The sequence below is a fragment of the Lycorma delicatula genome, chromosome 4 (assembly GCF_047948215.1).
Source record: "Lycorma delicatula isolate Av1 chromosome 4, ASM4794821v1, whole genome shotgun sequence".
NCBI classification, from domain to species: Eukaryota; Metazoa; Arthropoda; class Insecta; order Hemiptera; family Fulgoridae; genus Lycorma; species Lycorma delicatula.
In genome coordinates this window covers 12,980,215-12,995,048 of record NC_134458.1, presented here as the reverse complement: position 1 = coordinate 12,995,048, position 14,834 = coordinate 12,980,215, and the positions used below count along the sequence as shown (strand labels likewise).

The window sequence follows — 14,834 nt, the reverse complement described above, 5'->3', positions numbered from 1 at the left end:
CCTGCTTTCTGCGCCCTCTCTGAAATTAAACCATACTAACTGTACCCATTATATAAATATATATATAAAAAAAGAGTGTATCACAAAATTCTTTGGAGACTTTCATAACCTATTCTACTCGTAAAAATATTGGAAAAAGTTCATATAAACATATGTTCTAAAATACTTCGTTTGCAAGTTAAAAAATTTGCAACTTGAAAACTTTTGCTCAAATTTCAGCCACCCAGTGAAATGAAGTTGTACTTAAATTTTTAGGATGTTAATTAAGTGGTAAAATTAGTAACTTTGTATGGTTTTTGACCTGAAAAATCAAATAAAATAGGTCCCAGAACTGTATCTAAAGTAGTTTTTGAGAAATGTGGGGTGAAAACCAATAGTTTGGGGTAAAAATCCTGTTTTTTATGTATGATGTACAATAAATAACTTTATCAATTGGGTAATAAACATATAAAACTTATAAACAAAACTTGTAGAGAATTTAATTCTGAAGAAAATGGTATAAGATAAGTTGAATAAAACAAAGAAAGTTAAAAAAAGGCTATATTTTATTAAGAAATTATACACTAGACCAAAGTGCATTGTATGTACCAGTTTATAATAAATGTTCAAAAATATGCCTGCCATTTTCAACAAATTTCTTGGCAAATGTCTTTACTGCTTCTGTTGCTCTTTTTAGTTCTTCAGGGCTGTCCTTACGTTGCTTAGCCACATCCATAGTGGATAATTAATTCCTCACAAGAATGCATTTTTGTTTTGAATACAATATTTTTATGCATTCCCAGATGCAAAAATCTAAAGGTGTTAGATCAGGCAATCTTGGTGGACAGGAATATGGACCTCCATGACTGATCCACTTCTCAGGGAAATGAAGATTTAAGTGAGTCAAACAGCACAAGAGAAGTGGGAAGGCACGCCATCATGCTGGAAGTATACTTTATGTCTCAGCGCTAGAGGAACATCTTTAAACAACTGCAGAAATTCTTCCTGAAGAAAGTGCTAGTAGACCTCAGCATTTAAACGGCCAGGTAATATGAACACTCCAAACAGCCGATTGTGAAGAAGGCTGCACCGTACTAAATTGTTGTTGAAAACTGCCTTTTACAGTTTCATGAGGATTTACTTCTGCCCATGTATGCTCATTACATAAATTGCTGATCCCATCTTGAGTGAAATTTTCGTTGTCTGTAAACAAAACATGCTTGAAGAGTTGTCAATTTGTATTTCACCAGTTGCAGAACTCCAAGAGAAGCATTCTGTCTCCTGGGTCTAGGTGTTGAACTGGCTGTTTGGGATAAAGATAAAACTTCTTTTGTTTAAGTATCCTACAAACCATTAAATGCAAAATTTTGATCCACTTAGAAAGATGTCATGTACTGACACCTGGACTGCGTGAAATGCATCGATAATAATTTCATCAATAACAGCGTCATGTTGAATAGATTATTCATAGCTGGTACGAATACTACGTAATGAACCTGTCTCCTGAAGATTGCAAAAAGTTGCACTAATTGTTTTAGAATCTGGAATCCTGCAATTCGGAAAACGTATTTCATATTCCATGCAGCACCTGTAGCATTACCATAACACACCCCCAAAATGAATACCATATCCCGTATTCCTCTGTTGTAAATAAGTTCAACATCAAACTAAAATTCACAGAAAAACTTCGCTAACAACAGCACAGTTCTCAGTACCCGATATACTTAATGTATGTAACAGAATGATTTAAATACTAATACAGTATTGCACATTGTTGATCAGCAGTTGTTATTTTATCGCCAACTTTGAAATAATAATTTATCCAATAATTTATTGTATTACTGCTTTAATAAAAAAATTATCACGTAAGTAATTTTTATTTATTTATTTTTATTTTATAATTGTTGTGTAATTTCTAGTCTTTTAACAGCAATTATATTTAAGAGCAATAATATTTTAACAGCAAATTTTGTTTTTACAAATTTTTCACATCATCAAAAAAGAATTTGGTTTTATTTACATTAAATAAATACTTTTCTGAAAATGTAGTAATGTTTTTCTAAATAAAATTCAATTTTTTCTAACTTTTCTTAGTTCTATTCAACTTATCTTACACCATTTTGTTCAGAATTAAATTCCCTACAAGTTCTGTTTAAAAGTTTTTTATGTTTATTACTTATTTAACAAAGTTATTATACATCAAACATAAAAAACAGGGTTTTCTACCCCAATCTATTGATTTTCACCCTTGATTTCTCAAAAGCAGATACAGTTCTGGGACCTATTTTATTCAATTTTTCAGGTCAAAAACCATAAGAAATTACTAATTCTTCCCCTTAATTAATGTCCTAAAACTTTCAGTACAACCTCATTTCCAGGGTAGCTGAAATCTCAGTGAAATTTTTCACTAGTTGTAACTAGCAAATGAAGCACTTTGGGTCATATGTTTATATTAACTTTTTCCATTATTTTCATGAGTAGAATAGGTTATGAAAGTCTCAGGAGAACTTTCATTGTGTGTGTGTGTATGAGTGCACGTGTGTATACAGAGTGGTCGGGAAGTCACATAACCCTTAAGTTAACAAAAAATATGAGTTAGGATATGTGTTCATAACATACTGTATTTTTGTTGGAGTTGGTTGGCAACAGTTTTTTGCAACGTCACACACTCTGAGTAAAAGACAGTTGTGCTGACATGAGTAGTTACAGCATCAAGGAGCAGTTAATGACAAGTATATGGGTTCATGAACAACAACATATGAATCAAACAATGAAGCTAATTAGCAATATGTTTCGGCAACGCTTTAATAAGCTGCCCCATGGAAAGCAACAATGTTGGCTTAGGAAAAATGTGTGTTTGAATTAGGCAGTGTTAAAGATAGACTGTGGAGTGGACAAAAGTTAACACGGTTAGAAAGATGTGCTGCTGTTGTAGTTTGAACAACCCCCAATGAAAACAGTCTGAACCAATGAAATTGGTAAACAGTCAGCTGAACTTTGTATACCGCAAATGACAATGCAAGACCATATGAAAAAGAACCTGAAAGTTGGGCCATGTCATCCATCTGATGTTCATTGCAGATGCAGATGGGAACATCACGCTGCATCCTGCCGAGCTTTATTAGAAAAATTTCCCACTGCAGTGCATCGTGGAAAGATGCTTTTTACTGACAAATGTGCAATCTATCGCACAGTTCGCAAGGCAAAAATGTGTTACTTTGGGCAAAATAAAATCCTTATTACACAACAGAGTTGAAAAGAAATCTACCGCATGTCATGATATGGGCTGGATTAACAGCTCGTCATTTGTTGGGTCCTTATTTTTTTTATGGGCCAGTGAATGTACAAACTTATTTAGAGATGTTGGAGGCATGGTTAATACAACAGCTTCAATAAATGATCTCATGTAACAAGTACAGTTGCAGCAGGACGGGGCACCTGCACATTTTGCTTTATTAGTTTGTGCGTTTCTGAATGAAAAATTTCCAGGACATTGGATTAGCTATGGTACACCAGTGTTACCAGCTCTGTTATCATGGCCACCACGAAGTCCTGATCTCACCATACCAAACAATTCATTATGGGGCATTATCAAGGCACATGTATCTGCACATTGCTCCACCACAAATGAAGAATTGCATGACACTGTGAGGGACACATTCCATAATGTAACACCATAAATGCTCTGTTGCGTCACAGAGGACGTGGCGACATAGAATTGTGCATGCAACATCAAGGCAAATGCAAGACCCACAGGACCATTAAAATTAATATTATACAACAGTGAGTAAATAAAATATTTCATTATTATTATACTGTATTTTTCATTTTTAACTCATTACAAAGTTTTAGTTCTAACTGTAGGGGGTACGGTGATTTCCTAGCCATCCTGTAAATGTATATGTATATGTATGTATATATATATATATATATATACACACATATACATACATACATGTATGTATTTATAGTGTCAAATATTAAAAATAACCCAGATTAATAATAATTTTTACCGAAAATTCAATTGTACAAATAAAATTACTAATATATATGACAAAAATAAATATAAAAAGACATATAATTCAAATAATCATATTACAAAATATTTAAAAAATAACAATAATAAAAATAACGGAGAGGATTTAAGAGAAATATATAAAATTAAATATAACAGATGTAATAATATTTATGTTAGTAAAACAAATAGATCATTTAAAATAAAGATTTACAGAACATTACACAGCTTACAAATACAAAAAAAAAGGTACATCTAATTCAGCTGGCCATTTGTTAGAGCAAACAATAAGAACCCCCAAATCACAATCACAGATGATGATTTAATTAAAAACATAAAAATATAATCTTATGGTTGACAATAATGACAATAAAACAAAGAAAAATAAGACTTTTTAAATATTTCATCATTACAGTACTGCGAAGCAGAATTTGCATATTCATTCATAATAAATTTCAAAAAAACAATTTCAACAAATTAACATATAAATAAATATGTTTTAATATAATTTGAGACTTTTATAACAACTGAAGATGTAGGTTCCAGCAAAAATCGATTTTTGAAATTACTTGTAATATGGAAAGTTTAACTATTTACTGTGTGGTTTATAATTCACTTAATATTAAATTTTATTAGCACAGTGATCAATTTAATGAATTTAAAAAAAAAAATTATTTACACACATACACACACATTCATGCACAAACACATAAGATAGGTTCAAATAGTATCCGGAATTGCTCCATACAGTTTAAAATAGCAGTTGCAACAAAGAAGTTTTTTTCACATGTTTCTTGTTTCACAAATAACAATACGAAAACTGGTTTTTTCATATTCTGTATGTCACAGTAAGAAATTTCACTCACTGAATAACGCACAAATATCAAATTTTGTGTTTTCCGTAAAAAATCACCTTCAGAGACATTAATGCTACTTGAACAGCCATACAGAGATTCAGAAATGAAGAAAGCAATGATTTGTGATTGGCAAGCATTTTAGTAATGGTTATTATACAATTGAAGCTGGCATTCACAGTGGATATAACAACATATTGAAAATGTTGTTCTAAGGGGTAGAAAATATTCTGTCAAGGAAATAGCGTTAATAATTGGGATGTCAGCTGGAAGTTGCCAGTGTTCTCCAAAATAATCTGAACATGCATTGTGTTTGTCACCACATTGTTCCAAAAATATTATCTATCAGAAATAAACTTGCAAAACATTGGTTGGAGACCTGATCACTATAGCTGATCAGGTCTCCAAAATTTTCATCCAATTTTTATCAAAATCAAAATTTTCTGAGCAAGATCATAACAAGAGATGAGATATGCTGTTCTTTATACAATACACAGACAAAAAGCCAGATGTAAGAATTAAAATCATTAAAATTAAGGCAGGTGTGAGAATTCTGTGATCATCGATTTCCACAGTCACAGAAATCTCATTTTGATATATATATATATACGAGGTGTGTGAGAAAAGTAATGAGACTGACTTTTTACTTACCAAAGTTTTTATTCTTTTCAAACAATATTATCCCCTTCAAAGTAGTTCCCTTGGGCAGCTATACACCAGCGGAGTTGTTGTTCCCACTCCTGGTAGCAGTGCTGGAAGGCTTCAACTGGTAGGGCTTTTAACTGGTTGGTCACAGTCTTTTGAATGTTCTCCAGAGTTCCAAAATGATATCCTTTTAAGACAGGTTTCAATTTCGGGAAAAGGAAAAAGTCACAAGGACTCAAATAAGGTGAATAGGGGGGTTGAGAAACCATAGGAATGCATTTTGAGATCAAAAATTCCCTGATGGAAATGGCCATGTGACATTGGGCATTGTCATGATGAAGCATCCACTTGTCTGCAATATCTGGTGTTACACGAATCACTCTTTTCCTGAGCCTTTCAAGGACACCTTTGTAAAACACTTGGTTGACAGTTTGTCCTGGAGGAAATTCTTTATGCACGATACCCCTACTGTCAAAAAAGCAAATTAACATGGTTTTGATCTTTGATTTGCTCATTTGACATTTTTTTGGTCAAGGAGATGACGGAGTGTGCCACTCTTCGCTTTGCCACTTTGTTTCAGGATTGTACTCAAATATCCATGATTCATCACCTGTGATTACATGATTAAAGAATTCTTGGTCATTGTCAATCCTCTCAAGAAGATCAACGCACGCTTCGATTGTCCTTCTGTTCCGTTGTGAGGTTTTTCAGCACCAATTTTGCACAAACCTCTCGCATGTCCAAATCATCTGTTAAAATTTGATGTACGGTTGAAATTGTTTAAATTTAACTGTTCACTCATCATCCTTATTGTTATACGACAGTCTGATCTCACAAGAACCCTCACACACTCAACATTTTTGTCAGATTTTGAAGTTGAAGGTCTCCCTGAGCGAGGTTGATCTTCAACGTGTTCTCGGCCTTCCAAAAATATTTGTGACAGCGGAAAACTTGTGCTCTTGATAAGCAATGTTCCCCATAGGCCTGTTTCAACTTTTCAAAGGTCATACTAGCGGATTCCCCAAGTTTAACACAAAACTTGATTGCACAACGTTGCTCTAAATTTCAATGCTCCATTTTCATAACACATAACAAAAGCACAACTTCACTGATGGCGCTGCCAAAAATAATGTGTTGGCTGAACGGAGTTGGAACTCATACTGAGCATGTGGAAAGGATGAACAAACCGGTCTAGCACAGACTGGTAGACACAGCATTGCCAGATCGATCGCAGTGTTACCAATCTCATTACTTTTCTCACACCTCGTATATATATATGTGTATGTGTGTGTGTGTGTGTGTGTGTTTGTATTTGTTTACATATACATACAGTAGCTGCCATGTAACGGCGAGCTAGGATGATCAGCCCACACATCACTGCTATACTATTGTTCTCTGAAACACTGGCACACCATGATGTCATCTCTTAGTAGCATAAACATGATGCATAATACACTGGGTAGTAATCATCTCCAGTCCAAAGCTTGCCATTACTTGGCGGTGGCTGTACACAAATACATATTATATTTATTCAGACCCTTCTGCATGCCTGCTAAAGCATCTGCTTGCTATACAAGAGGTGAGGAAAGAAAAGTCAAATGAGGGCCCTCTAGCCAAAAGTAAGAGAAATTCTATGAAAATACTTACAATGACCTCAGAAAGTAATGGTTAAAAATAACCAAAATAGTCTACATTAAAGTAAAATACACCAGTTGTAAACATGATAGTATAAATCTAATTTACATCGTTGATAACAAATGAAATAGTCGATTATTTTATTATATTAAGCATAGAATAATGTTTGAAAAGACCACACAAAATCCAACTGATGTACATCATTCTGAATAGTTAAATATTTTTCCAGTACTTACCAAGCACTGATAGAGAAAGATTATTAAACCAAATTAAATTAATTGAAATTAGCAAAAAATATTGCTTTAGCACTCAAAAAGGTGCTTTATTTTTGGTTCATATGATGAATCTTGCAAGAAAAAGCAAAATTTCATTAGCCATAATACTTACTAATGCTGATTTAACCCATTCATTTAATTTGGTAAATGTGCATCATTAAACTCATACGGCCTTATGCTGAATTGATGAATTTAACTTGCCTTAATGCATCCATCCACTTTATCAAACCCATCTGACAACACTTTTTAGACATATTATCACAATCTATGACAGATTCATGCTCTACACCTTGATAATTAAAAAAATGCAAATGACATACTTGATTTCTTTGGGCATTTAACCATTCTGATGTAATGAAGCATAAATTAAAATATTTATTAAATCCCTTACATACTATAATTATTAATTTAATCATTAATAGATTTAAATTAAAAAACACTTCATAAAATAATTTAGTTGAAATCTTTCTCATTACCACATGTAATTATTAACATGTTAGATACAAATCTTATTATGAAATTTTTCAATCAAACAACATTAAATGGTTATCCTCACCCTTAAATTTTTTTCATGGGCAGAAATATCTTTTTGATTGGTTTTACAGTTAATGTTAACTTATCTTTCCTGAGATATCTGTCCATGTAGATATCAATCTATACTTATATGTGAGGTGTACATTAAGTCATGATAGGTAGCCTGGACTGAAGGTTTCAGTGGTTTGTGTTTTCTTAAATTATTATTTATGCTTTCTATTGGATTGGCTAAAACAAAGGAAGATTTCTTTACTCTTATTCTAATTTACTTACTCTTATTATTTGAATTTAGGTGTAATGTAACAGTCAATCAGCAATGATACAAACCAATGAACTACTTACTAAGCAAATTGCAGCAAGCAACGAACAGTCACTTTTAAACATTTTTAAGAGCACACTATATCAAATACTTTTTTAAAAATCTCCTAAATATTATGCAAAATCTATTTATTATTTGTATGGCAAATACAAATACTTGAAAAATTTTATGAATCACCAATTATGCATATTTACCCTTGCAAGTATATCCCCATGTACGACAGTATTTGTCGTAAGTAGAAGAGTAACACTTTGCAATACTTTAACCTCCTCTGTACCAGTCTCCATCAGCATCCATAGAGTATCTGTTATGTATCTTGCTCCTTTTTGATCGACTGCTTGGTTTGTTATTAAACGTTGAATTATTCCAAGGCACATCTAATAAAATTGATAATATTCAAACTCATGAAATAAACACTTGAAAATACACATAATTATTACTAATTCTCTTGTTATAAATTTAATAAATACTATCACATTAATCTTAAGAAGCTGAAAATGTCTAGGATTTAAAATTTTAAGATCAGAAGAGCTAAGTTCTAGTAAATGGATATACAAATTTATAAACATTATCTGGGAAGAATAATTCTGAATTTAAAAAAAATCTTAAATGTATCATGCATTTAAAGTTCCAGCTATTTTATGTAAGAATGAAAAATAAATCACTTGTAATAACAATTATATTAAATTAATTATACTAATGGTATACACACTAAAAATATGTTTAATTTTCATTAAATTTTGATTATCTGAACACAAATTTTAACACTGATTGAATAAACATTTATTTATTCATAATATCTACTGACAAATACAACTTTTCAGTAGTACTTTCCAAATAAAGACTATTACATAAAAATTTACAAACTATAATAGTTATACACCAAGAGCAATTCATACAGTAAACTTATCTCATTAACCAAGTCTTGTGTCTTGGCCACATCAATAACTGTAGTACTTAAACATTTAAACTGTAATAGTTACAACATAAAACTTTATGACTTTTTTAAGGTCTAGCTTCTTTAAACTTCTAGGTAAAATGAAACAATTCCCTCATACCTATAAAAATAATTTTTGCCAACACTGCATTTATCCTTGCTAATTCTAATCGTAAATGCTAATTCTAAAATTAAAATTCTATATTTTTGATATTTGTTTTTACTTATAATTACACACTGTTTTATCAATCCAATTTTTTAAATACCATAATCATTATTGTCATAAATTGTATAAAATTTTCAAAATCATAATGTAAAACAATTTATATCCTTTTAAACAATCATGAAACTGTTTGAAATCTCCCTACTGCAGACAGCAACATTTGAATGATAGTGTAGAGCATTATTTTACTAATACAATAGTATTGATATCTTTAGGTGGTGGGAAGCATGACTGTGATCTGTTTGCCGATGCTGGGTGAAGTGTGGACAGGGAGTGCCCATCCCTCTTCACTGCCACGTGCGAGTCCTGGGATGTCAGTCAGGATCAGGATGTCGGTGGGTCAAACAGTACATCCAATCTTGACTGTGATGTGCTTCTTGCTCCACCAATGGAGCAGGTATCATCCGACACCAGCAGCAGGAGATTCTCTGCATTTTCTGCCTGAGGAACTGAAGGATTGATTTCGAATGTATCAGACACCGTAGAATTCGACATCGAAGCCTTCAGGAAAATGGAGAAGAGCCCTTTTCTCATTACTCGAGAAATAACTAAATGTGCTGGAGGCCCAATTAAAGAAATCAGGAAAACCTTTAATGGACTTCATGTGGAGACCACCAATGATGCACAGTCACAGAAGATCCTAGGGCTCAAGAATATTGAAGATTTTGTTGTTCGTGTCGATCCGCACGGCACACTTAATACCACAAGGGGTATTGTGGTCTTCAGGATCTTCTGAACTGCATGGAGCAAGAAATGGTTGAAGAATTGACACCACAAGGAGTAAGAGAGTGTCGCAGATTGAACATGAAAAGGAACGGCAAGGTTCTACCTTCTGCCTCTCGTGTCTTCACTTTTAACTGGCCAACCCTGCCGGAGAAAGTTCAAGCAGGAATTAATCATTTGGATGTGCAGGCATATGTTCCACAACCTATGGAATGCTTCAAGTGCCAACGCTTTGGCACACCGCTGCTACATGCAAGATACTGCAAATATGCGTGTGTGGTGATAAAGTTCATGAAGGAGAACCATGTAAGGAGCCTCCTACATGCGTCAATTGTAAAGGACAGCATTCATGTAGATCCAAAAACTGTCCTGTCTACAAAGATGAAGTATCTGTGCAGGAAGTCAAAACCCTGCAGAAAATCAGCTACCTTGAGGCAAAGAAAATTGTAAACGCCGGCAGACCTACATCAGCTACAACTTATGCTCAGGCTGCGGCTGCTGTTCTTACTCCAGTTGCTGTCGATGAAAGTCAGTGTATCAGTAAACTTGCGCCCACTTTGGCTAGCATGATTGAAAGGATAATAGGAAACAAAATGAAGCCTTTCAGTCGCAAAGAAACCGTAAAGTCAAAGATAACAGTAATGCCTTCTGAAGACACATCTTCAAAAAACAAAAGCGCTCTTGAACAGAAGAAAACGGATGTCAAGCCAGGAGGCCATGTCTGTTTGTGAGAAATTTTGGATGTGACTGAAAGAAACTGACTGCTTCGTAGTCTGTTATGGAAGCTCCCAAGCCTCCTGCAACCAAGGTGGCCTCTAAACCACAGAGGCCACCAAAAACCACACAAAGGAGCAAGTATCCCCCTCCCTGGGGCGGTAACTGGTGAGACTCCCGTGTCAGGGTTCTGCCAAGTTCCCGCCTCTCAATCGACGCCTGAACCCAGTGCTGATCATGTCCGTCGTCGTCTGCGGCTTCGATGGTCTCTTGATTTGGAGGCCGGGAGCTATACGGGTGACGACGTTCTCCACGAACATGAAGCTGTTCATAATATGGAGAAAAAAAAGGATGGCCGAAAGGCAAACCAAGACCATAAATTAATTTACAATTAGCAAGTCGATTCTTCATTGGAGCATTAATGGTCCTCAGAGGACGAGGTCAGCGAAGCGATGGATACAGGGGCACCCACCCAGGTGCGGTTCTCCCCTGTAGTAGAGGCCTTCAAGAATTCTAAGGGCAGACCTGGCAGTTCTGCCCTGTTGTTGAAAGTAGTCCAGGAGGCACTTCCCGGCGGAGTCAGTTCGGGGGCGAGGAAAACGATTCTCCCTCGACTTGGCAAGTTGAGGGAAGGTTTTAAGGCGGTTAGCGAGGGTTTCGAGGCCTTGGCCTCCAAGCCCCACGAGGTCAAGGCTCCCAAGGTGGTTGTCCAGGCCCCAGTGCAGCCCAGACGCTACGCTGAGGTCCTGAAAACCAAACGCGAGGCCAGCAAGGCGGTTAAGAAGCCGGAGGTAATCTTCGTGAATAAGGCAGAGGGCTCGAAGACCACGAGTCAGGACTTAAAGCGCGATTTCCGTGAAGCCCTTCGTGGTGATCGGAATCAGCTTAGAATTCGTGATATAAAGGAGACCAGTAGAGGGTTAGTTGTTGTTGCGGACAATAAGGAGACGTTCCAAGTCATCAAGGACTCTCCTGCGGTACAGAAGCTTGAGGTTAAGGTGGACCCCAAGCGGTTGAGGAAGCCCCGGGTCATTATATATGACATCGAGCGGAGTCTCTCTGATGAAGAAGTTCTGTCTCTCATTCGGGAGCAGAATACTGATTTGGACGAGGCCACGTTCAAAGAGCTGTGCAGGCTAGTCTTCAAGACTGGAAAGCGTGATGCCTCTCGGTATCACGGAGTTTTTTGACTAGGTGCTGGTGTCCACCAGAAGTTTTTGTCCGAGGGTAGGGTCTTCGTTGATTTTGCCTCTTGTCGCGTCAAGGAATACCTTGACGTGCAGAGGTGCTTCAAATGTTGTAGGTTTGGCCACAGGGCCAAGTTTTGTAAGTATGCGTCGGTCTGCGCGCATTGTAGTGAAGAGGGCCACAAGCGTGACGATTGTCCGCAAAAGAAGGAGGCTCCGATTTGCGTTAACTGCAAGCGGTTACGCAATAATCATAGGCACTCCATCAATAGTAGGGAGTGCGGTAGCTATTTGAGAGCGGTTGAGGTCTACTTCAACTCGCTCGATGGTTAGGTTCGGTCAACTCAATGCCCAGGGTGCCTTTGCGGTCCAAGTAGAGTTAGGTAACGTCGTTGAAAAGCGGAGCCTCGATGTTTTACTTCTACAACACCCGTACGTTGTCAAGGGTAACCTGCCAGGTTTTTCAGGCTGGAATAAGTTACATGTTGGTGAAAGTAAATCCGCCGTTCTGTGCAGGAAGTCTATAGATAGTGTCTTTATACGACAAGCCTCTGATACGCATCATGTCGTTGTTAAGCTTGCTGTGGATGGTTTCGACCTAGTTGTGGTTAGTTCGTACTTTCAGTACAGAGATCCCACTGACTTACACTTGGAAAGATGGGATAGAATTATCAGGCTGACAGCGGGTCGTCCTATTCTTATAGGAGTTGATGCGAACGCCAAATCGCTTCTTTGGCACAGTGGGATCACAGATGACGGCAGTGAACTGCTAGAAGACTTCATCGCGCAGCACCGTTTTGAGGTGTTCAATGTCGCCGGCGAGTTGGCTACCTTCGCCGGCGCGGTGGGATTGCGGAGGACCTTACTTGGTACCAACATTGATGTTACCATAGGTAAGGATATCCCTGGTAGGATTCTGAACTGGTCTGTAGTCGATGATTGCGAAAGCGATCATCGCGAAAGCGACTCAGGAGAGCCGCACAGTGTGCGCGTGATCCTGACCGGCGCGAGGCCTTGTTTGCGGAGTATCGTCAGAAAAGGAACGAGTATTTTCATAGAATTAGGACTTCTAAGCGAGATTCCTAGCGCTCTTTTGTTCAAGAGCAGGGGAATAAGGACCCTTGGGGTGTTGTTTATCGAGTACTTGGTCACAAGCGGAAAAAGGACAGTCTTCTGTCGGCTCTCTCGACCCAAAACGGCGTTGTAGTTGAGAAAGATCGTGTTCTATCTCTTCTGATGGAAGATCTGCTCTCCGATGATACCGAGGTTGGTGAGACCTCATATCACCGGAGAGTTCGAGAGGCGGCAGTGGATTTCAATACAGACTCTGTGTCTTCGGAGATTACTAAGGCGGAAGTCCGCCAAGTAATCTGTAGCCTGGCTAGGAACAAAGCCCCCGTGTATGATGGTATTACGGTGGAGCTCCTTGTTCGCACCCTGCCCCTGCCTGTAATTCTTGGCCCATTGACTAGGGTGTTCAATAGGTGTTTATTCGCCGGGTATTTCCCGGCTTGCTGGAAGCGTGGAATTTTGAAGTTATTATTCAAAGGTGGCGACAAGGACCCCACCGTTAGTTCTTCTTACCGTCCTCTGACGCTCTTACCAGTTGTTGGAAAGGTTTTCGAGAAGGTACTTTACCTCCGCATTAATAGTAGGCTGACTTCGAATCACATGCTGATGGACGACCAGTATGGCTTTAGACCCGGTAAGAGTACATAGGACGCGATTCTTAGGATCCTGGATCTGGCTTCAGGCAGTGAGTGCAAATATGTACTCGGTGTCTTCTTGGACATATCCGGGGCATTTAATAACTTGTGGTGGCCCTCTGCCTTGTTTCAATTGCAGAAGCGTGGTTGCACGCGGGATGAAATTAGAACTCTCTCGAGTTACTTCAGCGAAAGAACTGTTGTCCTTCGTGACGGCAGTTCGCAAGTAGAAAAGACCCTGTCAAAAGGATGTCCACAGGGCAGTGTATTAGGTCCACTCGTCTGGACCATCGAGTTTGACTCTCTCATGCGGCTACGTTTGCCCGGTGGCTGTCGCGTTGTGGCTTATGCCGACGATGGGCTGCTGCTGGTTGAGGGTGGTTCGCGTGCTGAGATTGAGCTCAGAGCGGCACAGGCATGTAGGGTTTTGCGGTTTTGTTGTCTTCAGCATAAGATGGTTTTCAGTGCGGAGAAAACCACTATGATGTTTTTGAAGGGCCGTCTAGCTGCAACTCGCCATCCGCGGGTTGTGATGGACGGCCGTTCAATTAGGTATGTGGCTCTTCAAAAGTATCTGGGTGTTATCCTTGATGAGAGGCTTCTCTTCAAGGAGCACTTGCAGTATATGACGAAGAAGGCAGTTGATGCTTTCTTCGGCGTCCGTAGAGTGGTCCATTCGATTGGGGGTTGAATTTCCGTACCATGCGGATTCTTTACAAAGGTGTTTGCGAGGCCATTATGTTGTACGCTGCGCCCGTCTGGGCTCATCGTTTGCGGTACCAATGTTATAAGGACATTCTATTACGAGCCCAGCGTCTTCTTTTGTTAGCGGTTGTCGGTGGTTACAGGACTGTCTCGCGAGAGACAGTAACTGTGATCGCGGGCATCAAACCTGTGGATATTTCGGCTACGGAACGTAGCCAGCGGTATGTTGCTAGGAAGGCTGGCCTTCTTACTACTGGGCGTATGCGTGAGATCGAAGACCAAGGTTTTGACTCTTGGCAAGTTAGGTGGAACACTTCTTTGACAGGTCGTTATACCCATGGTATATTCCCCAATGTTAGAGAGTTGCGAGCGGTTAGCTGGGT

At 37.9% G+C, this 14,834-nt stretch overlaps 1 protein-coding gene across 4 annotated transcripts in view; it reads right to left on the bottom strand.

Annotated features, from left to right (window-relative positions):
* Positions 1-14,834, bottom strand: part of mon2 (Mon2 homolog, regulator of endosome-to-Golgi trafficking) — a 195,224-nt gene that overhangs the window by 153,749 nt on the left and 26,641 nt on the right. For all 4 annotated transcript variants that reach the window (XM_075362346.1, XM_075362343.1, XM_075362344.1 and 1 more), the window contains one exon: positions 8,451-8,633. In XM_075362346.1, the coding sequence (XP_075218461.1) occupies positions 8,451-8,633 (183 nt within the window). The remainder of the gene's footprint in view (positions 1-8,450; positions 8,634-14,834) is intronic.